At 43.2% G+C, this 26,845-nt stretch overlaps 1 protein-coding gene across 3 annotated transcripts in view; it reads left to right on the top strand.

Moving 5' to 3' along the window:
* Positions 1-4,599: 4,599 nt before the first annotated feature.
* ADAMTS12 (ADAM metallopeptidase with thrombospondin type 1 motif 12) overlaps positions 4,600-26,845 on the top strand; it is a 378,754-nt gene continuing 356,508 nt past the window's right edge. For all 3 annotated transcript variants that reach the window (XM_043887193.1, XM_043887192.1, XM_043887194.1), the window contains exons 1-2: positions 4,600-5,073; positions 16,682-17,043. In XM_043887193.1, coding sequence (XP_043743128.1) covers positions 4,947-5,073; positions 16,682-17,043 — 489 coding nt within the window. In that variant the 5' untranslated portion in view covers positions 4,600-4,946. The remainder of the gene's footprint in view (positions 5,074-16,681; positions 17,044-26,845) is intronic.

Genomic DNA, 26,845 nt, shown 5'->3' on the forward strand with positions numbered 1-26,845 from the left:
TTTATTTCTGCATACATCTATACAGACATCAACAAGTATGGGTTCCAACTATGGATTCAGTTACAAAACAGCATTCCTGGGTTCATTCTGTTCTTCTCTTTCCTCTTACGGTTACTTCTCTTCACTGGCACTGAGAAACTTGACTTCCACTATCCTTGTTCTGTTAACATATTTGATCAATCCCCCTGCATCTAAATAATCTCCAGTCACTGCCTCAGCTGCCACCATCATCCCACTACCCTGCCAGTATTTCAGCACTCTGCTGGGTCATCAGCTCTTAGGTGGGTGTCCTTCTCCATCTGCCATGGTTCTGAAACATGCACTGGCCAGCTATCCTACACGGATACTCTTTTTACACTGCTGAGGTTCTGATATCTTTCACCAGGCTACTCCATATCCCCCTTACCTCACCTGGGCTCCCTCTGGCCGACGACCTATGTGGATCTCCTTCCATCAACCATAGTAAACCCTTGTTACGTTTCATTTTGATTAGGCTTAAGATGATTCCAAACCAACTTTAGATTCAATTGGCTGCAGCATTTTGATTCAAGAGCTACACAATTTTTTTTCTGAGAAGTGCTGTTTTCTTTCAGCCAATAATATGTTTCATTAATCAGGGATCCATAGCCTTTTCAGCCATAGCTTTAAAAGAGGCATGGACATGACATTGTTTCTTCAGTCAAATGGATTAATTATAATGTCTGAAGAATGGTTCAATGGCCTTCATCTAATACAAAGCCAAGTAGGTTCCAGGAGCTTCAAACTGAGTGAGGAAGACAAGCTCTCTTGGTGATGGGAATGGGCAGTGCTGATTATTGATACAATTATACATTGACTACAAGTAGGTGGAAAAATAGAAGTGAGCTGACAAATCCCAGGGTTTCAAATACCATCCCCATCTTCTTTCAAGGACTGCAGAAAGGTTTAAAAGAAAATAGTACATGTGACAGCAATATTAAAATGTATGATTTTTGAAGACATTGTTTTTTGACTTCCAAGCAGAATTAAGGTCTAACTATGCTTGAAAAGTTCAGAGGAAGACTTTTCTCCCTTTCATCCTCTAACTTGGCTTACTAAAGGAACCTTGTAAACTATAAAGCATGATACCATGATTGTCATTATGAAGTGGTGGTGATGGTGGTATTGAGGTAGGGTTAACAGATGTTAATTCTCTTTCTGTGGTATTAATTTGTGATTCTTGGGGCCACGTCAGAGTTGGTCTTCTTGGTCTATGTCAGTTTCTTTCGTCTTTCCAGTGCTAATAAGAGCTGTGAAAAATGCCTTGAGCTAATGTTCCTTGAATTTCAGCCATCCCTTGTTCTTCTACAGGTTTTAAAGGAAAGCATGAACTTTGTTATGACTGTTTAAGGGAAGTAGGAACTTTGTTGTTTGCCTGTGTAACAGAGGGAACTCTTTGTGAGGCATTGTAGTCTTTTGTCTCAATCTGTATTTTTACATGGAAAATACTTTGCTTACAAACTGAACCACCACCTGACACACAGTGACGATGTCTGAACGTCAGTATTAGTCCCTCCACTCCTTGTGGATGAAGACACTGTGAGCAAGTAAGATAGGTCTATATTTGGTTCTACTTAGCATCTTGGCTAAGTCTTTTCATTCACTGCTTCACCCTGATTTTCCACTTCATAGTGATGTGATCCTAGGCAAGTTATGTAACCTTTCAGTGTCTGTTTTCTCATCTACAAATCAAGGATAATAATAGTACGTGTCTAACTAATGGGGTTTTGTGAAGATTAAATAAAGTAATACAGATACAGGACAATGCCCAGTAGATAGTCAGAGTGTGATAAATACTATATTTGCTGTCCCAACCTCTTATATAACACTGGCATTTTGTATGTGTTTGTAGTTTTTCTTCAGTGGGAGCATATTCGCATCAGTCATGGGATGTTTAGGAGACGATGAACTGCTTCACAGCTGTGCTCTCTTTATAGAGGACACATCAGGAAAGACTGTGGGCTCTTTTGCTGCTACAGCCTTGGTCACCAAAAGGATCTGTTTCCTTTTCCCATTGACAAGAGGAGGATTCATTCTTCCCTCTGCTCCGAGGTAACAGCAGTCTTTGGAGGAATTTCATAATTTCTGGAGAGAGTAAGAGGAACTTGGTCTTAGAACAGCAGCAGGATGCATATCTGTGCTGAGATATTATATAAAATATAGTATCTCTCCAACTAGTTGGAGAGATGAACTGGTCGTTACCACTAGGTGCAATTATGTAAGTCTCTTCAACAGCACTTGGGGAAAAAGAAGGAAAAAAGAAAAATAGGAAAGACACTGAAAAATAATAAATATAGGTGTATGTATGACTGAAACACTCTGTTGTACACCTGAGACTGACACAGCATTGTAAGTGAACTTCGGAAGTGAAATCCAGTAAGTCATTACTCCAGAACAAAAATTCTTTTGATGGCAAAGAGTATAAAAGAACTCTGAGTGCTGTACATGTATCTAGAAAAAGTTATTTCAACCTCAGCACTATGGGCATAGTCTTTGTTGTGGAGAGAAGTCTTTGTGTTGCAGGCAGTTTAGCAGCATCTCTGGCCTTTAAATGCCAGTAGGAAACTCTTTTTCTTACCCTCAGGTGAGACTCTGCTTGCTATTAAAAGAAGAAGAAACAGAAGGAGGAAGAAGAGGAGGAGGGGAAGGACAAGGGGAAGGGGAAGAGGACAAAAGGGAAAGAAAGAGTTCTAGCCCAAAGTGGTTCTTCAACACCCTTGCAATTGCCTTTCTGTTGGGTCTTCATGACATTTCACTAGACATGCATGTCTTATCTGAATCTCCTTTGGACTAAAGTTATGCTCTTCTTAACTAATATTTATATAAAAGGAACAGAGGCTTAGAGCAGTTCTATGACTGATCTATGATAGCACAACATAACATGTAATGTTGCATGGCAAGGAGGATAAAAGTTGCAGATGGAATTAAAGTTGCTAATCAGCTGACTCTCTTGAGAGTCACTTGGGCTGTAAGGAGATCAAGCCAGTCAATCCTAAATGAAATCAATCCTGAATATTCATCAGAAGGACTGATGCGAAGTTCTTCCATTTGGCTACCTGATGCAAAGAGCCGACTCATTAGAAAAGATTGTGGGCAAAATAAGAAGGCAGAGGCAGAGGATGAGATAGTTAGATAGCATCACGACTCAATGGACATGAATTTGAGCAAACTTCCGGAGATGGTGGACAGAGGAGCCTGGTGTACAGTCCATGGGGTCACAAAGAGTCAGACGTGACTTAGTGACTGAACAATAGCAACAGTCAGCTGACTTTATCATAAAAAGATGAACCTGGATGAGCTGGGTGGCTCTAGAATGCAATCACAAGGTCCTTATACATGGAAAAGGAAGGAAAAGGGGATAGTGTCAGGATGATGCAACTTAAGAGATCCAAATGGCTCTTACTGTTTTTGAAAATGAGGGAAGACGGACATAAGCCAAGGAATGTGGGCAGCCTCTAGAACCTGGAAAAGGCAAGGAAACAGCCTTCAGTGAGGAATGCGGCTGTGTTAACCTTGATTTGGCCCAGCAAGACCCATCTCAGACGTCTGACCTCCAGATCTGCAAGACACTAAATTTGTATTGTTTCAAGTTGCCAAACTTATGGGCATTTGTAATGGCAATAACAGGAATCTCACACCTATGCCTTGACATGTGGTATGTATGAATCCAGTCTGAAGTCCTTCAAACCACCCGCCCCAGGTCTGTGAGCATCACCTGTGCTTGGCTCACTGCTTGGCCCTGGGCAAGGCTAGATGAGTTGGTACCCACTCCACTCACAGAACACATATGGGTTGGCAGGAAGCCACGGAGAACCACTATGGGGCCAAATTCCTCCTGGATGGACTAAAGAGGCCTGTTTCAGCCCTGAGGTGCAAAATCTTGAGTGGATTATCCCAGGAAATTCTCAGGATGCCTGGCAAGCACCCTAGTTTGCCACAGTCTCATTGACGTAAAGCTTGAGCCTCTGGATGGTTTCGCCTTCCATTGGTGGCCCGTGCAGGTAAACTGGAGAAACACCTTGACACCTTCTGGGGCTGACTTCCTCTCCTCTTCCGGTTTCCTTTTGGGTGAGTGGAGGTGGGCTTAGGAAGATTAGAAAAGCCCCGCAGAGACCTGCAGCCTCAGAGCTGTTCATGGTCCTTTGGTCCCATCACCTCATGGCACAGATTCTTGTCCAGGGTCTCCCTGGCATGTGAACACACCATTTCCCTTCGTGTAACCTGGCAAAGGGAAAAACTGCTTGTTACTCTTTTGAAAGGGAAGCCCTAGCCGGCCCTGGAAGAGAATCTTGGAGACAGAGAGCCGGCAGAGGAGGCTTGGTAGAGGTAGGAAAAGTTCAGAACGGGGAGGAGAAAGGGTGGAGAGGGGGCAGCACTGAGCTGAGGAGGGTCGGGGAATGGGGTCCCCTCTACCCCATCTCTGCCCTCAATGTTTTCCTCGTGTATGAGGGACTGGCCTGGGGGCCTCTCACTCGCGGTCCCGCCCAGGGTGACTCTCTCTGAGCTCCCCTATTTGGCCGGCTCGGCCGGGCTCTGGGCGGGGCGGCGGAGCGCGGGGGTGGGAGTCCCGGAGGAAGATGCGCGGGGCTGGCTTGGAGGAGGCCGGGCGCCCAAGGCAGAGGGGTGGGGATCGGGGGTGGGCTGCGCCCTCACGCTCCGACCCATTCCACAGCCCGCGGAAAGCAGACGCTGTCAGCTCAATCACTCCCCTTTCAGGAGGAGGGAGGGGACGGAAAGGTAACTAGCCCCTTTCTGCTTAAAAAAAAAAAAAAAAAGCAAAGGGAGATCGCGGGCAGCCTTGCAGCCTCCCTCTCCCCACTCCTGGACCATGCACCCCTGCATCTTCTTGCTCGGCCACGGGCGAGGACTTGATTTCTTGAGCTGAGAGCTAAAACTTGTTGATTTTTCTTCTCCCCAACGACTGAATCATGCCATGTGCCCAGAGGAGCTGGCTTGCAAAGCTCTCCGTGGTGGCTCAGCTCCTGAACCTGGGGGCCCTTTGCTATGGGCGACAACCTCAGCCGGGCCCGGTGCTCTTCCCAGACAAGAGGCAAGGTTAGTGACTTTTCCTTATTTCCTTCGAAAACCGCAGGGTAAGACGCGTGCAAAGTTGGTTGCTCTTTTTTTCCCTTCCCCCACTCAGCTGAACTCCGCAAAGCCGTTTGGCTGAGTTGCAAAGAAATCTGGGCTGGGAGCTGGGTAACTCTGGGCATCTCGGAATTCAGTGCTTAACGTGTCGAGTCCTTACTTCTTACGAAACCGAAGGTCGGGTCTCTTGTACACTAAGGATGCTGCTGCGAAAACTCTATAGAGTTAGCTAGTAACCCCTCACCGCCTCTTTCTCCTCTGAACACTGCACTGTTTCAATCCCTATTTTTCAGACTCTGAACACGGAAAATGATTTTTTTTTTTTAAATAAAATTTCCAACCGGCCGGCCACTGGCAGTCATTGTCACTTTTCTAGTTAGTTTGAAACTTCTGGTGAGGGAAGGGGAAATGCGATTCCGCCCCCCTGCTGAGTGAGCTTGGCTGTGTTTTCCTTTCCTGGAAAGATTTAGGGCTGTGTTGTAAAAATAACAGCCCTTTTAGAGAAATTTTCCTACCGTAGGGGCTCACCTTTCCCTGTTCTGTCTTGCTGATCGCCGCTGGCTGCTTCTCTTCCAGAATTTCATGAATCTCTATAATGTGAGAAAAAGCACTGGAGTTGTGATGGAAATTGGTGATTATACTCCTTGTCATTATTATTATTACATGTTTTTAAAATCTAACACCCTGAGCATGATGGTGTTGTCGTCTCTGCCTTTTCATTGGCTTTGCAAGGGCCAGACACACATTCCTGTTTGGCGGGCAGTTTGTTGGGCTTCTGAGAGCCAACAGTCATGGCAGCAGCCATGGCCAGTGTGGTTGGACGTGGGAGCGCTCTGGTGTGTTGGCCTCTTGACTGCTGACAACAGCCTCCTGGGTGCAGGCACTGTTGTTACTGCCTCTACTTTACATACAAGGAAGCTGAAACCTGGGGAGTTTATGGGCTTAGCTATGGTGGAGTGAGGCTGTAAACCCAGGTAGCCTGACTCCAGCAGCTGGCTTCTTAACAGTCAAGCAGCATTGTCCTAGAGCAATAATAGGGAAAACACACACACACACACACACACACACACACGCGTGCGCGCGCGCAGAGCATGGGGGTTAGTTTCCGTTAAGTCCTGTGTCTGCTGACTGTGCTCAAGTCTTCCATAGCTTCCTGGCCCCCTTTAATCCCCAAGACCACTTGGGTGGTAAACATCACCAGCCTGACCTTGTTGAGGATTTCTGCCTACGTTGCAAAGTTCAGCTACAGATGGAGAGCTCATATGCTGACTCCCAGAGCCATCAGAAGCGGGACCCTTTGCTTTCCTTGGAAGCCGGAGCTGCAGACACTGGGGTGAGATGTCAGTCAGCCAGCACTCGCTTGTGTAAACGGTCCAGGTCCTGATAGATCTCCCACCCCCAAGTTTAAAATAGCAGTGTTTGTTGTCCTTTGAAAAACAGCCCTTTTGTGAAAAGTCTCTTTTGCTGGCAGCACAAACAAAGCTTGCGAGCACTTCCCAGGGCATTTGGAGATGGTTTGGTTCAAAAACACACACTCTCCTGTACTGGTTTTCAGCTCTGCTTGCGCCACATCTTCTTTGTAAGTGAATTCAGCTCCGCGTGGAGCAGACTCCACTGGGACTTGCTTTCTCCTCTCTGGAATGCGAGAGATAAGTCACCTTGAGGGTTATGTGCTGAGAGGGGTTGATACCAAAAAAGAGCTGTGCAGTACTCTGAGCTTATTGGTGATGCATAGATATTTAGATTTTAAAAATAATTTCCAAAACCTATTTTGATTTTAGTTGAAGACCTAAATGTCAGATTTGAAACCATTCAACTTCTAGAAGAGAACATAGGCAGAACACTCTTTGACATAAATCATAAAATATTTTTTTCAGATATGTCTCCTAAGGCAAAAGAAACAAAAGCAAAAGAAAACAAATGAGACCTGATTAAACTTAAAAGCTTTTGCACAGCAAAGGAAGGCATCAACAAAATGAAAGACAATTGACTGAATGAGAGAAAATATTTGCAAATGCTATAACTGATAAGGGGTTAAAATCCAAATATATATGCATATAAATATTACTCAATATAAAAAAAAACAAAACAAACAACCAAAAAATGGGCAGAAGGCTTGGATATATGTTTTTTCTAAGAAAGATGTAGATGGCCAACAGGCACATAAAAAGATGCTCAATATCCCAGATCATCAGAGGAATGCACACCAAAACTGCGATGAGACGTCACTTCACACCTTTCGGAACAGCTATCATCATAAAATCAGCAAGTCATAAATGTTGGTTAGGATGTGGAGAAAAGGGAATCCTTGTATACTGTTAGAAGTAACATAAATTGGTACAGCCACTGTGGAAAACGGTATGGAGATTTCTCAAAAAAATAAAAATAAAACTACCACATGATCTAGGAATTCCACTCCTGGGAAAATATTGGAAGAAAATGAAAACACTAACTCAAAAAGATACATGTATCCCAGTGTTCATAGCAATACTATTTATAACAGCCGAGATATGTAAGAAACCTAAGTGTCCATCAGTAGGTGAATGGATAAAGACATGGTACATATAAACAATGGAATACCACGCAGCCATAAAAAGAATGAAATTTTGCCATTTACAGCAATGTGGAGGGACCTAGAGGACATTTTGCTTAGTGAAATAAATCAGACATAGAAAACATCATATGATATCACTTATATGTGGAATCTAAAAAATAAAATGATTGAATATAACAAAACAGAAACAGACTCACAAATATAGAGTATGAATTAGTGGTTACCAATGGGGAGAGAGAAGAGGGTAGGGCAAGATAAGGGTAGGGAGTTAAGAGATAACAAACTACTATGTATAAAATAAATAAACTACAAGGGTATATTGTATAGCACGGGGGAATATAATCATTATTTTGTAATAGCTTAAAATAAATAAAATAAAACCAGGAAAAAAAATCAGATTTTTAAGTCTTTTCACCAAAATATTTGTTCTCAGTCAACTCACTGGTGGATTTACAAGTAATCCCCATTTGGTGCAAAGGAGACATTGTTGAGAAGATTTCCATTTAGAACTTAGAGAGAGAGAGAAAGAGGGAGATAAGTGAGAGAATAAGAATGAAGGTAAACTAGATAGAAAAGGAAATTCTTTTTAAAAAAATTTGTTTAATTGAAGTATAGTTGATATGCATGTTGTGTTAATTTCTGCTGTATAGCTAAGTGATTCAATTCCACATACGTATACATTCTTTTCCATTATGGTTTATCACAGGATATTGAATACAGCTCACTGTCCTATACAGTACGACCTTGTTGTTTATTCATTCTATATATAATAATTTACACCTGCTACTCCCAAACTGCCAATCCACCCACCCCCCATTCCTCTTTGGGGTCTGTTCTCTATGTCTGTGAGTCTGTTTCTGCTTCATAGATAGATGCATTTGTGTCATATTTTAGATTCCACATATGTGCGTGAGTTGCTCAGTTGTGTCCAGTTCTTTGTGACCCCATGGACTGTAGACTGCCAGGCTACTCTCTATATGGCAGTATACAGGCAAGAATACTGGAGTGAGTTGCCCTTTCCTCCTCCAGGGCGTCTTCCTGACCCAGGGATCGAACCCTTGTCTCCCACATTGGTGGGTGGATTCTTTACTACTGAACCACATGGGAAGCCCAGGTTCCACCTATAAGTGCTTCCAGATGATATTTGTTTTCTGACTTACTTCACTTAGTATGATACGTTCTAGGTCCATTCATGTTGCTGCAAATGGTATTAGTTCATTCTTTTTTTTATAGCTGAGTAATATTCCATTGTATATATGTGGGCTTCTCCATGGCTCAGTGGTAAAGAATCTGTCTGTGATGCAGGAGACCCAGGAGATTCGGGTTTGATCCCTGGGTCAGGAAGACACCCTGGAGGAGGAAATAGCAACCCATTCCAGTATTCTTGCCTGGAAAATTCCATGGACAGAGGAGCCTGGAGGGCTGCAGTCCATGGGGTCACAAAGAGTCAGTTGCGACCAAGCCACTAAGCACACGTGCATGCAGTATGACATTGTATATGTGTCCCGCAACTTCTTTATCCATTCATCTGTCGATGGACATGTAGGTTGTTTCCGTGTCTTGTGAGTAATGCTGCTACGAACATAGGGGTGCATGTATCTTTTCAAATTAGAATTTTGTCTGGATATATCCCCGGGAGTGGCATTGCTGGATCTTACGGCAACTCTATTTTTAGTTTTTTGAGGAACCTGCATACTGTTTTCCATAGTGGCTGCACCAATTTACATTTGCAGCAACAGTGTAGGAAGGTTCTTTTTTCTCCATGTCCTCTCCAGCAATTGTTATTTGTATATTTTAATGATGACCATTCCAACCCGTGTGAGGTGATACCTTATTGTAAATTTGATTTGCATTGAAAAGGAAATCTTTAAAGCTTTCTGGGAATAAGAAGATTAGGGCTTTGCCTTACTGCCTGCTGCTTCACAATTACTCAATCTCTAAAGAGTTCCATTTCCACTCTGACAACATTTTTCGATTGCACCCAAGTTCTGAACTTTTAAACTTGGAAATTACTTCAGATATCATGTCTGCCATCCTTTTTATTTCTGCAGATGAGGAATGGGAGGTCTGGTTGGTCAGTCAGTCAACATGCATTTATTGAGCACCTGCTAACTGCCACTCCAGCAGCAGGTTGAGGGGAGTCTCACAAGGTCCCACAGTGGGAGGCAGACTCAGAACCTTGATGACTATTAAAGTTCCTCCTAGTTCTCAGGGGCAGGGCAGGAGAGTCAACATTTTATTGTTTTTTTTTTTTTTTAATAATTTTATTTATTTATTTATTTTTGGCTGCACTGGGACTCTTTTACTGCCTGGGCTTTCTCTACTTGCTGCAAGCGGGGACTACTCTTTGTTGGCGTGCATGGGCTTCTCCTTGTGGTGGCTTCTCTTGTTGAGAAGCACAAGCTCTAGGGCACCGGAGCTTCAGTAGTTGCAGCCTGTAGGCTCCAGAGCACAGGACCAGTGGGATCTTCCTGTGTCCCCTGAATTAGCAGGCAATTTCCTGTCTATGGTACCACAAGGGAAGTAGAATGGACCATGGAGATGAACCCAGTACTTTCTAGGACTGCAAACAGGTAGATTGGACAATCTCTGCCTAATATTCTTCCCTCAGTGCTCAGTGGTGATATACACGAGTGTGTGATGACCTCCACAAGGCTCCCAACCTAGTATAAGAACCATTCAGTTCAGTTCAGTTGCTCAGTTGTGTCTAACTCTGTGACCTCATGAACTGCAGCACTCCAGGCCTCTCTGTCCATCACCAACTCCCGGAGTCCACCCAAACCCATGTCCATTGAGTCGGTGATGCCATCCAGCCATCTTATCCTCTGTCGTCCCCTTCTCCTCCTGCCCTCAATCTTTCCCAGAATCAGGGTGTTTTCCAATGAGTCAGCTCTTCACATCAGTTGGCCAAAGTATTGGAGTTTCAGCTTCAACATCAGAACCACAGGAAATATTAATCTTGCACACAACACACTGCCTCTCTTCTGCAGCTGACAATCTCCCCTCGGTTTCGTACACCTTTTACTGTTTACAGGTCACTGGTCCTTCCATGATCCCTTTAGCTGCTGACAACTCCATGAAGCCCATCCCTTGCATGGGCTTGTGCAGAACCAAGGGAGAGCTACAGTGGGTTTCAAGACCAATGTCATGATCATATGCTTATGCCATTTGCAAAAGATAACTTCTGCAAAGAGGAAATGATTTCAGATCTTAACGTAAGAAGAGCCTTCACAGTTTTGATATGGGATTTGTCTTCATTCTCATCAGCATTTACTGTCTGTGGGTTAGTTAACGTAAGGCTGGTGAGCAAACTCAATTTCTTGTGGTGTATTTTACAACTTTGAGTCAAAGTTTTGAATCAATATGATTCTCCACAACCTTTCCATGTATGTAGTTTTCCATAATAAAAATACAATCAAAAGATTATAAGAACACATGGAAGAAAATTATGAAAATAAACTTTGTACTATTACAGGAAGTAATATCCTTGCCCTTTGTAGGAAGGAGTCTTAGAAATTCAATTGTTCTCTCATATAGAAATAAATATAAAGACTAAGTATAGATTTAACTTAAAGTTTACAAAATCTGGCAGGTCAATAATTTCTCATCTCTCTCTTTCTGAGAGAGGGTAAAAGGTCGGTTGGTGGTTTGTATTTTCAAAAGTGCATATAACAACGGGCTTTCCCCAAAGTTTCTCATGAAGTATCATCTAAACTTGTTTCAAATATAATCTTAAACAAGGCAAATCAAAGTATTTGTGACTTGTGTTTTACACCCATCAATCCTAGTGCAAACTGTGCTGTGATTATGGCATGTGTCAGTCCCATCCACAGCCTTGTTGATGCCCCCCACCCCCTTGACATCTGGCTCTCAGTGGTAGACCCTTAAGTAATGAGGGCAGAAGGTAGGAGGGTGTGCTCTGGGGTCAGGTTGCCCCAGCCTGAATCCTCACTCCTCTTTATTGTCTTTTTACAGAGGTGGGAATGAAGGCTCAGACAAGGAACACTGTTAGTAATATCCCAGACAATTGTGAGGATTAGATGAAACCAAGTTGGTATACTCTAAATGCCACGTTTGGTAATAGAATTGGTAAAAAAAAAAAAAAAGTAGGAGTTATTCTTATTCCTTGACATCTTGTTTCCCCATCCTTGTCATATGCCTTCTGAGCTCTGCTTTCTATTGGCCAGGACAATAGCTAACTACTCGTCCAAACTAAACGCCCACTGAGAGGAAGCCAAGATGAGCTTGGGCCTCTCCCCATCTCTGCTTGGAGCTTACATATATTTAAGGCCTCAGGGGTCCCTAGTAGCCAAGTCTCTATCGTTAATACCAAGAGTGAGTAGCTAGTGTTTAGATAGTGAGCATTGTCTGTCAAGCACTGTTCTAAATCTATTACGTATTTTAATACATTGAATTGTCGCAGCCACCCTGTGTGCTGTGCTTAGTCACCCAGTCGTGTCTGACTCTTTGCGACCCCGTGGACTGTAGCCCACCAGGCTCCTCTGTCCATGGGATTCTCCAGGCGAGAATACTGAAGTGGGTTGCCATTTCCTTCTCCAGGGGATCTTCCCAACCCAGGGATCAAACCCAGGTCTTCCCCATTGCTGGTGGATTCTTCACCCTCTGAGCCACCAGGGAAGCCCCACAACCACCCCAAGATACTATTATTTTTATTCCCATTGTGTAGATGAGTCTAGTGCAGTTGGACTGCCCACATAAAACACACTCCATTAGGTAATCTCCTAATTCCATCCATACCTATTGGCTGCTGTGGCTTAGCCACCTCTTTTGCAGTAAAATCAAGGGTGAAGGTGATTTTATCTCCCCTTACTTCACCAGATAAAGAGGCAGTTATTTTTTCTATTTACTGCTGAGTGACTTGAGGCCTCTCAAAGAAGTCAGCCAGTTCTTTTCTTGCCAGATCATTGTCCCCAGGGGCAGTGTTCTCGCCTCTACTCTGCTGTACTCTCTGCCAAGTGCAACTGCTTGTGTACATGAAGTGTGCAGGCTAAGAACATGATTTTGAAATAGGAATCTCAAGATTTTAATCTAAGTATGTTGTATATTGGCTCTGTGACCTCTCTTAGATTCTGTTTCTTTTTCTATGAAATGAGGATAGTAACTGAATCTGTGACACAGTCTTGTGTGGAATAAATGAGCACCATTGTAGCAAGTGCTTCCCTACTGGCTCAGTGGTAAAGCACCTGCTTGCAATGCAGGAGATTTGGGTTCAATCCTTGGGTCAGGAAGATCCCCTGGAGGATGAAATGGCAACCCACTCCAGTATTCTTGCCTGGAAAATCCCATGGACAGAGGAGCCTGGTGGTCTACAATGCATGGAGTCTCAAAGAATTGGACACAACTGAACATGCTCGCATGCACAATTATAGCAAGTGTTCATTAAATGGTTACTATAATTGTAATCATTATATTATTACACAGCCAGCTTATGCTGACTCTCTTAAAAAACCCAGTAGATCAAAAGTAACTAGGTAAAAAACTGTAAATGTATTTGCTTTTCTATTCTTTGGGCAGTAGGTGCTGGGGTTCAGGCAAGTTAATCTTTTATTTTATACCTGTCATGTTTAATTCTTTGGATGTACCTTAGAGACAGGTCCTCGAAGGTACATAAGCTTCTCTTGAGAGGAATCAGCATACAGGGGTACCGTTGCAAGTTGATGGTTGTACCCAGTTGAATAAGACTTTTCTATCCCATTCTGCTCTCCAATGCTTCAACCCTGGGGGAACCAGAGATATCACTCTGAGTCATAGAAGAAGAGAGCAACAGGAGGGAAATACTAGAGAAGCTGACTACATCCAACCTCAGCCAACCTGGCCATTCCTTTCCTGAGGTCTGAACGTGAAAGGGCAGTGAAGCTCTGATTCTTAAGAGGTCCAGATATTCCTTGGAGATGGGCAGTACAGAGGCCTGAGTCAATCTGACTCCTAGTTCATGGTACATTCTCATTATTAATTTGTGCAAAATGCTTTTCTTGTTTTGTTTATTTATGCATTTTTGTCCCCATTCTCCACTCTTAGCCCTCCGCATAGAAAACTGTTATAATGGGTTCCATATGTATTTTTTTGGTTTGTTGTGTATGTCCTGGCCTGGGAAACTTTGTATTACTGTTTTTGCGTGAATTTTCCCTGAATGTAAATGGCTCTGTATTAAGTTGTTTTGATTCCTACTTTTCACTGAGGACTGTTTTTAAGGTTTGTTCGTGTTGCTCTGCACTCTGGTGCTCTTAGTCACTGCAGTCAGAAGCAAGGAGTCTGGACTTTTTACTCTTAAAAACTGAGACTTTGTTAGTACCTAGGAGTGAAAGCTGTTCTGTCTCATGTTTCCTTCTTTCTTTCTTTCCTTCTTTTTTTGAAGTATAATTGACCTCTGTTAGTTTCAGGTACATAACATAGTGATTCAGTAATATTTCTGTACATTTCAAAATGATCACTGGTGAGTCTAGTGACCATCTGTCACTGTACAAAGATATGACAGTATTATTGACTATATTCCCCACACTGTGTATTTCATCCCCATGACTCATTTGGTAACTGGAAGCTTGTACCTCTTAATCTCCTTCACCTATTTCACTCATCCCCTTCCCCCTTCCCCTCTGACAACCACCTGTTTGGTCTCTGTATCTATGTGTCTGTTCTCTTATGTTTGTTCATTTGCTTTGTTTTTTAGGTTCCATATATAAGTAAGATCATATGGTATTTATCTTTCTCTTATTTTACTTATCCAAGGCACAGATGAACTACAAGTATGTTTGAAGAGAGTTTTCTGCAAAAAGAAAAGCTCTCTTTTATAGTTGTACCCCATTAAGTTCAGTTCTTTGAATAGTCAGCTATAGTTCAGTGTTACATGCACACAAATGAATTGGGCACTTGTGATATGCAAAATTCTCACCTCTAAAGGGTTTGGGAATCAGTAATATAATAAACAAAAGGCTCTGTAGAATCAGGCTGTTCTGGGAGCTATAGAAAGTGAGGACATGGTGGTTCAGAACAGAGAGAGAACTTTAAGGACTTTGGGAGAAAGAAGAGGGAGGATTTGAGTTGAAACTTTGAAAAATAAGCATAAGATGGGACTTCCTTGGTGGTCCAGTGGTTAAGACTCTGCTTTCCAATGCAGGGGCATGGTTTCAATCCCTAGTCAGGGAACTAAGTTCCCATATGCCTTGGGGCGAGGCCAAAAATTTAAAAAAAACAAAAAAAACCATGTTGTTGTTGTTGTTTAGTTGCTCAGTTGTGTCTGATTCTTTTGTGACCCCGTGGACTGTAGTCCACCTGGTTCCTCTGTCCATGGAATTTCCCAGGCAAGGATACTGGAGTGGGTTGCCATTTCCTTCTCCAGGGGATCTTCCCCACCCAGGGATTGAATCTGCATCTTGTGCATTTGCAGGTGGGTTCTTTACCACTGAGCCACCAGGAAAGCTAAAAGAGCATAAGATGATGTTAAACATAAGATTTTGATAGAGAGCACAGAGACATTCTAGCTGGGGAAAATAAGTTGAACAAAGTAATACAAGTTACAAAGTGCAGGGGGACAGCTGGGAGGTAGAAGTAGAAAAGTAAATTTTTCCCCCCTTGTCTCTCCTAGTCCCTCTCCCTCCCTCCTTTGTTTTCTTCTTTCCCCACCGCCCCCTCTTTTTTGACCTGAAGCAAAAGATTAGTTTATCAGCTCAAGTGGCTAATGGCTTGCTTTAGTAGGTGGTCTGTAATGTGGAACCTGCTGCTTACTCTCCACTAGATATAATAGATTTCTTGTTTTTATCAAATAGGAAAGTGAAGAGGCAGTGGTAGGGATTTCAACCTAAGGAACTCAAAAGATGTGTTCATTCTGATGTGTGGAAGAAAGGAAGAAGTGTTCATAACTTGTATCTTTAAAGTGGCAGTTTTCTAGATTCCACATATATGAGTTAATAAACACTATTTCTTTTTCTCTTTTTGATTTACTTCTTTAGATCCATCCCCATCTCTGCAAATGGCACAGTTTGGTTCCTTCTTATGGCTGAGTAATATTCCATTGTATATACACGTACCGCATCATATCTATACATACAGCTGATTCACTTTGCTGTAGAGCAGAAACTAACACAACATTGGAAAGCAACTGTGCTCCAAGAAAAAAGTGGAAATTTTTATATTTTGACCCCATGCCTCTGAATCTAATATGTTCACCTACCATTTTATTTTGTATATTTTATAAAAATAAAAAAGAAACATCCAAGTTCTTTTATGTACTCATTGCTACATTACAGAACACTTATGCTGTAACTATGCAAGGTTTTTCAGGGTCAGCTTGGTGGGTGTACTATGCTTTTGCATTTTTCCTTCAACATGACTCAACTGAAAATTTTAGAGGCATTTAGATTCCTTATGATAAATGGTGAAGTTCTGTGATTTGTATGAATGAGCTCTAGACCTAAAATGTTCCTGTTTGCCATACTGATCTCGCCACTTTCCTAACCATATTCCTCATGCATTAATTCTCGTCTTAGTCTGTCTCAGGTGAAACATCTGACATCCAGAGCTATGTTTTGATGTCAGCTTACACAGTCACCCGTCATCTGTGAGCGAGCCCTGGGTCCATTTGAGTTGTTTAGGGAACTTGATGTGGATGGAGTTCATACCATGGAAACGATCTCCAAACTTCAGGTCAACAGTAGGATTTTGAACTAAAATCCAAGTTCAAACAGGAGTATATTTGTCTTAACCATAGATTCAGTGGGATCTCTTAGTCTTTTTTTTTCTTCCAACTTTTTATTTTATATTGGAGGAGAGTCGATTAACAGTGTTATGATAGTTTCAGGTGGACGGTAAAGGGACTCAGTCATACATATACATGTATCCATTCTCCCCCAAACACCCCTCCCTTCCAGGCTGCCACGTAACACTGAGGTGAGTTCCCAGTGATACACAGTAAGACCTTGTTGGTTATCCATTTTAAAGATAGCAGTGTGTACATGTCGAAAGGATCTCTTAGTCTTATTCTGTGTTTCCTTTTTTTTTCCCCAGAGCATTTTATCAAGGCCCTGCCAGAATACCACGTGGTGGCTCCTGTCCAAGTCGATGCGAGCGGGCATTTTCTCTCTTATGGCTTGCACCATTCTGTCTCCAGCAGCAGGAGAAAGAGAGATTTGGATGGCCTAGAGGACCGGGTGTACTATAGAATTTCACACGAGGAGAAGGACTTGTTCTTTAACTTGACGGTCAATCAGGGATTACTTTCCAAAAGCTACATCGTGGAGAGGAGATACGGGAACCTCTCCCATGTGAAGATGGAGGCTTCCTCGGACCCCCCCTGCCATCTCAGGGGCACAGTTCTGCAGCAGGGCACCAGGGTCGGGACTGCAGCCCTCAGCGCCTGCCATGGACTGGTGAGTCCTCTTCCTTCTCTGCCCTCAGTCCCTGGCTGTCATGGCCTGGACACCCACTGGAAACAGGTTCACACACACATTCAACACATAGGAATTGAGCACTTGTGATATACATGATCCAGGCTCCCAAACAGCCTGGGGAAAAAGTGCATAAAGTTAAAAGTCAAATCCATATGGATGGAATGGAGAGAATAATGGCATTGAGGGTCCAGGGAGAAGTTCAACCAAGGATATCACAGCAAGAAGTGGAGGGGGGTGGATCAGAGTTGAGTCTTCAACCTCTGAGGCAGCTCTGAGGCAGCTCTGACTGGTTGGCTGGCTAGCCCCTTGGAATTAGGAAAATCTGGACCTGGACTGGGTGTGAGGCATATAGTAAGGATGGTGAGGGACTTCCCTGGTGATCCAGTGGTTAAGACTTCAAGCTTTCAGTGCAGGGGGGCCGGATTTGACCCCTGCTCAGGGAACTAAGATCTTGTCTGTCTCTTGGCAGAGCCAGAAGAAAAAAAAAAAAGATGGTGCTAGCCAGCAGCTGCTATGAGCTCATTGTTGATTCTCAGTTCAGTTCAGTCGCTCAGTCATGTCTGACTCTTTGTGACCCCATGGACTGCAGCACGCCAGGCCTCCCTGTCCTTTACCAACTCCCGGAGTTTACTCAAACTCATGTCCATTGAGTTGGTGATGCCATCCAACCATCTCATCCTCTGTCATCCCCTTCTCCCGCCTTTAATCTTTCCCAGCATCAGGGTTTTTTCTAGTGAGTCAGTTCTTTGCATCAGGTGGCCAAAGTATTGGAGCTTCAGCTTCAGCAGCAGTCCTTCCAATGAATATTCAGGACTTACTTCCTTTAGGATGGACGGGTTGGATCTCCTTGCTGTCCAAGGGACTCTCAAGAGTCTTCTCTAACACCACAGTTCAGAAGCATCAATTCTGATGAGTTTATAATCAGAGTGCACATGGACCCTTGGGCTGTCAGTTGATCCCTTTATGCCTCTGTTTTCTCCTCTGTGGAATGGAGATAATAATAGTCCCCAACTCACAAAGCAGGGGTTGGTAAACTATAGCCCATGGGCCAAACCTGGATCACCTTTTGTTTTTATGAATAAAGTTTTATTGAAACACAGATATGCCCATGCTTTTGACTTACAACAGCAGAGCTGAGTGGTCAGGATAGGGACTGTGTGGGACTATGAGGCCCCAAATATTTGCTATCTGTGCTTTGCAAGAAAAGTATCTTAATCTCTGTAATACAGCACTGTGAGTAATAAATGCATTTGTATATCTATATATACATAATATATATATACATTATATATAATATATATATAAATCTTAGAAGAGTATCTGGTAAATAATGGACATAATGAATATTGGCTGCTATTGTTATTTATGTTTCTAATATACCAGGCACCTGAATGTGTGGTTTGTTATGTGGTTTATGCTCATTGTCCTCTCTACAACATTATCCACCTCACCACCATTTTGGTTATGTTTTAACAGATGATGAGGTTTGGAGATGTTGAATATCTTTACTGTGCTGTTGTTAATTTCAGCCCATGTCTTTCAGGTGTTCTGTGCTACATCTCAAAATGTGACCAAGTTTGTTTTTTCAAAATTTAAACTTAAAAAAAAAAAGTGGCCCCTTTGTTCCCCTGTACTTCCAGCAGTGACAACAGCAACTACCCCTCTGGCAGCTGCCTGGCAAACAATGCCTAAGAGTGATGTTGAGGTTTTTGTCACACTGGAGTGGGAGTCAGGGGTCGGTACCAATCAAGTGTGCTTAGGGCCCGACTGCAGGGGGAGAGGTGCTGGAGTCCTGGAGGCAGTTGTTGGCAGAGCCTGGGGCATCCGCCTTGGCACTGTGCCAGAGCAGGTTTTTTTGGATAAACTCCTGAGCGGCATTTGCATTCCTATAGGAGGCGCTCATTTCAGGTTTTCCATCCTTACTGCCTGTTTCTTGAGAATCCTGTTCTTCATAATTTGAGTTTGTTTATCCTGTATCTGTTTGAGTTGGCTTTGCTAGAAAACTGTGGGAAGATTAACATAAGACATTGTTGTTGTTTAGTCATTAAGTCATGCCCAACTCTTTTGGGACCCCATGGACTGTAGTCCACCAGGTTCCTCTGTGCATGGGATTTCCCAGGTAAGAATACTGGAGTGGGTTACCATTTCCTTCACCAGGGGATCTTCTGGACCCAGGGATTGAATGCATCTCCTGCATTGGCAGGTGTATTCTTTACCACTGAGCCACCTGGGAAGCCCCATAAAACACTGTACATCACTGTAAATGTCTTGAGAAGGTTCAACTTTCTGAAGGACCTCTGTGGATGAACTGTTTTGTACAGTAAGTGGAAAGTCTTGCTTTGCCCTTTATTTGGTATATCTAGATTTTCATATATAGCTGTGTATCATTTCCCCTTAATTGGATCATAAACAGCACAATAAATTTTACCCTCTTTGTCTCCCTAGGCCTCATTCACCGCTTGGTTGAACTGAGGGATATCTCCTGGCTTCATGGTCCTCATCCTCTGAGTTTTCTCTGGGTTCATATGATGTTTTCCCTGTGCAATCCCTGCTCTCATTTCTATGACACAACCCTGGAAGCATCAGTGTCACCTGATCTTCCCAGAGTAACAGAATAAAGAGCCTTTGTTCTAGGACAGGCACATAAGAGTGAAGTGATCCACAAGACAAACATGCAAAGGCCACACTGCTCCAGGGAATACTCATGTGGGGACCTACATATAGTCATTAACCATTCGTAAGCCATTATTGTGCTCATAAAATATTAGGAAGTTTAAATACCATTGCCTTTCTGTGGCCTAGAGCCGTTTGGTCTATGACCTCACAGAATAAATATCACCTCAAATTTCTCCACTTCACACCCACAGCATCAGAATCTCTGGGGGTGGGCAGAAACCTATATGAGTGTGTTTTAACAACTTTGTGTGTGTGCTCAGTTGTTCAGTTTGGGCCACTCTTTTGTGACCCCATGGACTGTAGCCCACCAGTCTCCTCTGTCCATGGGACTTTTCAGGCAAGAATACTGGAGTGAGTTGCCTTTTCCTCCTCCAGGGGAGCTTCCAGACCCAGGGATCCTGCATTGGCAGGTGGATTCTTTACCACTTAGTCCCTGGGGAAGCCCTTGAAGCTTTATTGAGATATAATTCACATACATAGAATTTAGCACTTAATGCGTACAATCCAATGACTTTAAATATACTCACAGGGCTGTGCACCCATCACCACAATCAATCTTAGAACATTCTCACTGGCCCCCAAAGAAACTGTTAGCAGTCATTCCCCAATCCTCCCATGTCTGCTCCTTCTCGGGAACCATGGATCTACTTTGATCTCTGTTATCTGCTTTATTAAATAATTGAGTTATCTGGCTGTGCTGGGTCTTCGTTGCAGCTCGTGGGGTTCTTTAGTTGCCGCGCGTAGGCTTCCTTGCCCTGCAGCTTGTGGGACCTCAGTTTTCCGACCAGGGATCTGCATTGGAAGGTGGATTCTTAATCACTGGACCACCAGTGAAGTGCCTGAAATTTTGACTTAATGAACTTTTTAGGAGACTCTGATGCTCACTGAAGTATGGGAAGCCCTGGATTAGGGCAGTCATTCTTAACCCAGGCTGATCATTAGGATCAATTAAGGAGCTTCTTTTTTTGTTTTTAATTGAAGTGTAATTGATTTACAATACTGTGTTAGTTTCAGGTGTCCGGCAGAATGATTCTATTTTATATGTGTATATTTTTCAGATTATTTTTGTTTAGATTCTTACAAGGTGGTGAATATAGTTCCCTGTGCTATATAGTAAATAATTAAGAAGCTTTAAAAAATTACCTATGCCCAACCCCATCTCCCAGATACTCTGATTTGACTGGTCAGAGGGGAGTGGGGCCCAGAATCAGTGTTTTTAAAAACTCTTTAGGAGAGTCTGATGTACCTTAGGTGTTGCCAACCACTGAATTAGTGTGAATGGGTGTTAATTAGCAGGATTAGCCAATATTGCTGTAAAGTTGCTGCTCTCCCCAGGATTCTAGTGCACAGCCAGGATGGAGGACCTTTGCCCTCAACTGCTCCCTAATTTCGCCTTGTTTTCTCTAAAGGAAATTGTATATTGTTTAGAATTATTCCAGGCTTGGGAATAGAATAGGAACTTTGCAATTTCTAATGGCCCCAGGGAGCTATGAGAACCACCACGTGGGTCTTTTCAGATTCAGATTCATTTAAAGCACAGGAGCACAAAGAAGCAAATGTGAACTCAAAGACTTAGGTGGTGGCTAAGGTGATGGGAAATTTGAGATTCAAATCATAGAATGAGTTTTCCAGAAGAACCAATTCACTGGGATTGTTCTAGAGCTTTTGACACATAATTGGACAATTAGTGGATGGCTATAAAGAAAAGGCACCAAAGCCAAACGAGTTTCTTTGGTGAGCATACAAGCTGGCTGGCTTCAGGTTCACTTGCTCATGTACCATCCTTCAACAACGCTCACCTACAGTGTTTCTAGTCAAAGTTGGTGGTTGCACTTGTGTCTGATTTCTTTGACCACTTGTCTGGGAGCTGATCGCCAGGATACTTCTCTTCCCTTTCACCTAGGGTTGACCCCACACTCAGATTCACAGGATGACAGGCTTAAAATATGCCAGCTCTAAGCCTCCCCGCACTCCTGAGGACAGAGGTGGCATTTGGGAAGGCTATCTGATGCAGGAAACCCTCTTTTGTGGAGCAGGACATCTGCTTCTCATTCTTATGGCTCAGGGCTGGCTTATTCTATGCTTCAGATGTGGTAATCCTAATGTTAGGGGCTGTGTTCCCTTGGAGTTGTCTATAATTTGAGGTTCCTTTAGTCTCCCTTAGAGAAGACTCAGCTGGTTGCAAACTGAAGACCCGAGAAAGGTCACCCATGACAAGATGGAGATGACCTCCTTCCTGCAGTTAGTATCCTCTCACATGACCATGGTGCCCATCCTCTTGGAGGCTGCTTGCAGACCAGGTCAGCACACGTCCTGACTCGGGGACTTTCCCTCTGTCATCTTCCCCACTTTCATCCTCTATTTGCCCTCAACACTTGCGTAACTTTGAAGTTATGGAACTTGTTTCATTTGAAGAGTTTAGTTGATTTGTTTAATTCTGTATTCTTTGGTGAGAAACTGTATCCTTTAATCAATTAGATTCGGAATTCATCCTCAGTGGGAGGTGTTACCTGTGAGAACCTTGGGGTGGTTTTGGATTTGCAGTTGCCAAGGGTAGTTCAGACGGTAAAGAGTCTACCTTCAATTCCAGTGACCTGGGTTTGATCCTTCAGTCAGGAAGTTCCCCTGGAGAAGGAAATGGCAACCCACTCCAGTATTCTTGCCTGGAGAATCCCATGGATGGAGGAACCTGCCAGGCTATAGTCTATGAGGTCACAAAGAGTCGGATACCACTGAGCGACTTCACTTTGCAACTTTGCAAGGGCCCTTCAGGATTTGCTGCAGGCTACTTTGTTGTTCGTCTTTCAGTTTAGTTTTCTGGACTGGGAGGACAGTGCAGAGCATTAGACTCCACACTTATGCATGATACAGGATTGGGATTCTGTCTCTTCATGGGGTACCCCACTTCCATCAAGGGCTTGAGCTAGGCACCATTATCTGGACTGCATACTAGAGTCAGTAAACAAGTATTTTTGATTTTTATTCACAATCAGGCACAGTATTTCTCAGTTCTTTGTTAAGGTGAAAACAGTTCTTGGCTCCATCCTAAACCCTAGCCTCAATTCCAGCCCCTGTTAGACAGTTAAATTCTGACTCTTAATCTGAATAATAGGGTTATTCAGCTTCAACTCCCAGTTAACTCTTTTTCCTTTTCCCTTTGGGCATATTGAGATTTCCTTTCTTGTTTTGAGCTCAACTATGAATTAAAATTATGAAAAGGTATTATTTTTAGTTTTTTTAAAGTTAAGCTTTATATCTCAAGATAGTTGTAGATTCACTTGCTGTTATAAGAACCACTACAGAGAATATTAAAAAGCAGAGACATTACTTTGCCAACAAAGGTCCATCTAGTCAAGGCTATGGTTTTTCCAGTAGTCATGTATGGATATGAGAGTTGAGCTATAAACAAAGGTGAGTGCTGAAGAACTGATGCTTTTGAATTGTGGTGTTGGAGAATACTCTTGAGAGTTCCTTGGACTGCAAGGAGATCCAACCAGTCCATCCTAAAGGGGATCAGTCCTGAGTATTCATTGGAAGGACTGATGTTGAAGCTGAAACTCCAATACTCGGGTCACCTGATGTGAAGAACTGACTCATTTGAGAAGACCCTGATGCTGGGAAAGATTGAGGGCAGGAGGAGAATGGGACGACAGAGGAAGAGATGTTTGGATGGTATCACCAACTCAATGGACATGAGTTTGGGTAAACTCTGGGAGTTCGTGATGGACAGGAAGGCCTGGCACACTGTGGTCCATGGGGTCTCAGAGTTGGACACGACTGAGTGACTGAACTGAACTGAACTGACAGAGAAGTCCCATGTACCCTTCCCCACTCCCCTGCCGCTGCCTACCACCAATGGTAACATCTTGCAAAATTACTATGCAATATCACAGACAGGATTGGCAAGTCAAGATGCCCAAGATTATCATCACAACTATCACTCACATTGCTCTTTCAGACACACTTATTTCCATCCTGCCTCCATCCTCTCCTTAGGTTTTTTTTTTTTTTTCTCCTTAGGTTTTAAAAAGTGAAAATAAAACTGTTCATTGCTCAGTCATGTCTGACTCTTTGCCACCCCATGGACTGTAGCCCTCCAGGCTCCTTTGTCCATGGAATTCTCCAGGCAAGAATACTGGAGTGGGTTGCCATTCCCTTTTCCAGGGCATCTTCCTGAACTAAGGATTGAACCTGGGTCTTCTGTATTGCAGGTAGATTCTTTACTGTCTGAGCCACTAGGGAAGCCCCCCAATGTTTACATTTTATATTTAAATTCATGATCCATTTTGAGTTAATTTTTGTATAAAGTTTGAGACTTAGTTAAAGGTTAATTTTCTTTCTTTTCTTCCTTCCCTCCTTCCTTCCCTCACTCCCTTCCTTCCTCCTTCTTTCCTCTTCTTCCTCCCCACCCCACCTTCCTTACCTTCTCTCTCTTTTTCAAAGTATCGTGCCCTCTCTGGCCTTATTGTCTTTGCATGGACAGTTTCCTCTCTCCATAGAACACTCTTCTCTCAGTTTTCTACATAGCTGCTCCTTCTTATCTTTCAGATACCAGCTTGTGGTCTTCCCTGACTGCACAATCTAAAGTCTACACTCCTCCAGTATTCTATCACATTGCCTAGGTAACCCAGGTAATGTAGGTAACCTACAGTACCTGATATTTTCTTCTCTTTTTTGCTTACCTTTCCTTTCCCTCGCCCTGTCTTGTACACATGTTAAGCTATGTTTCATAATAAGCACTCAGTAAATAGTAGTTGAATGAATGAAAGTGTTCACTTCACTATTTCGTCTTTATACTGCTCCAAGTTTCTGTAGGCCTTTCCAGCCTGTGGCTTCACAATGAGATTATAGATCCTTAACTACCCAAGCAATGGTTTGAATGCCATCTGTTGAATCCCAGAATTCAATCTGCTTAAATGGTCCCTGCGCCACTTCTGGTGGGTTCCCAGGGCCCTGGCCCCCCGTCATTGCAAGGTGATGTTGCCTCTGCTACAAGGCCCTCCTGGGTCCATCACTCTACAAGTGATGGTGGTGTGGTGACTGCCACCATGTCGACTTTGGCAAGTGGACACTGCAGTCAATTTGCTATTCTCATTCAGGCCTCTCCTTAGTTCTGCAAAACACATCAGAATCCATACTATAATTTTAATTAATTTTTTTATTGGCTGTGCTGGGTCATCATTGCTTCACTGTGCAGATTTTCTCTAATTGCATTGAGCAGGGGCTACTCTTCATTGTGGTGGGTGGGCTTGAAGCCACTGCAGCCATTGCAGTGGCTTCTCTTGTTGGGAAGCCCGGGCTCTCGACACATGGGTTCAGTAGTTGCAGTTCTTGGACTCTAGAGTGTGGGCTCAGTAGTTTTGGCACATGGGCTTAGTTGCTCCTCGGCATGTGGAATCTTTCCAGACCTTTCAGCAAGATTTCTTTAAAGGTTTGCCTGTACTACAAATCAAATAATAACCTAAAACTTCTGCTCACCTTGGTTGTGCTTTGAGCCTAGGCTGAGCTTCAGGAGAATCTCTAATCAAGCCCTTGGCCTTTTGCTGTGTAGCAAGAATTGCCCTGGACTTCCCTGGTGGCCCAGACAGTAAAGAATCTGCCTGCAGTGTGGGAGAATTGGGTTCAGTCCTTGGGTTGGGGAGATGTCCTGGAGAAGGGAATGGCTATCCACTCCAGTATTCTTGCCTGGAGAATCCCATAGACAGAGGAGCCTGGCAGGCTCTGGCCCATGGGGTTGCAGAGAGTTGGACACGACTGAGTGATGAACACACACACACACACACACACACACACACACACACACACACACACACAAAAGAATCACCCAACACGTCTCCAGGGCAAGGGATGCGCTGAAACATAGTTTTCTTCTGAAGCCTGGGCCCAATCATGAGGCCTCTGAGAAAGGGGGACATTTTCCCCATCTTTGTTTCTAGTTCTTCTTTCTAGAAGTTTCTTTCAAAGAATAGAAAAGAAGAGAATAGATATTCTGTTTCAAAGAATATCTAGTGTCTTCAGGGAAATTCCTAACCTAAAGGCCCATTAGGGTCCCATCAGGCAGTTCGTGTGTTACAAATCCTACAAAGGTACCCCATCTAGGGGACTCAGGGCTGGAACCCAGCTCAGGCTCTTCCAGCTAAACCATGTCCTGGCTCTAGGAGGAAAAGGGGTCAAAGAGGGACATCTTTTTGTACTTAGCTTTGGATGAGGTGACTTTTAAATTCATTTGTCTGGAGGGGGCATCTGCTAAAATTTCATCTGCCTCTCTTGCAATCACCCTCTCTTGCAATTTGCACAAACATGTGCTCTGCAGTAGTCCCAGAGCCCTCTTCCCATAGGACTTGACTCTGTGGACCCCAGGTGACAATCACAGGAGAACACAACTATTCATCTTCAGCATGTTTCCCAAAGCCTGAGGTGTTCAGTTTCAAATAACAGTGTGGAGAGGTGGGGGCTGTGTGCATTAGAAACAGATCCTTTTCAACTGAGCTACAGTCAGTCCTGACTGAGTGCCTTTCCCAGTTTCCCCTTTGATTCAAGGTGAAGAATAAGTCTGTCCTATTGCCTGAAACTCTGGAGTCTTTGCTTCTAACCTCCAGTGAACAACAGCTTGAGCTGGAACACAAGGGAGGGGTCTTCCCATGAAGAAACAATTCCATGAAGGGTCAGTTCCTGTCAATATATGTAGAGAAAAAACCTGGCTCTGTAAAGACACCCAAAACAGTGAGATATTTCTGCTGAAATAAATAACCCATGAGCTGCGTTTGAAGGCATCCTTTTCATTCTTTGTTTAGCCATCTTCACATTGAAGTGAAAGAATTTTAATCTTTGTCCCCAGAACAAATGGAAAAGATACTCTGAAAAGAAATTCAATCTTTGGATGCAGGACAGTATGAAACTTTGGAATTGTTTTCCAGCTTCTAACCAGCCAGGTATCAGCTTTTTTGCTAGGAAGTGCTGTTACAATAATTTTAACAATTTAAATTTTGTTAGGTTCTAATGTTCAAAGACATTACTTTGCCAACAAAGTTCCGTCTAGTCAAAGCTATGGTTTTTCTAGTAGTCATGTATGGATGTGAGAGTTTGACTATAAAGAAAGCTGATC

Source organism: Cervus elaphus, chromosome 25, assembly GCF_910594005.1.
Source record: "Cervus elaphus chromosome 25, mCerEla1.1, whole genome shotgun sequence".
Taxonomy (NCBI): Eukaryota; Metazoa; Chordata; class Mammalia; order Artiodactyla; family Cervidae; genus Cervus; species Cervus elaphus.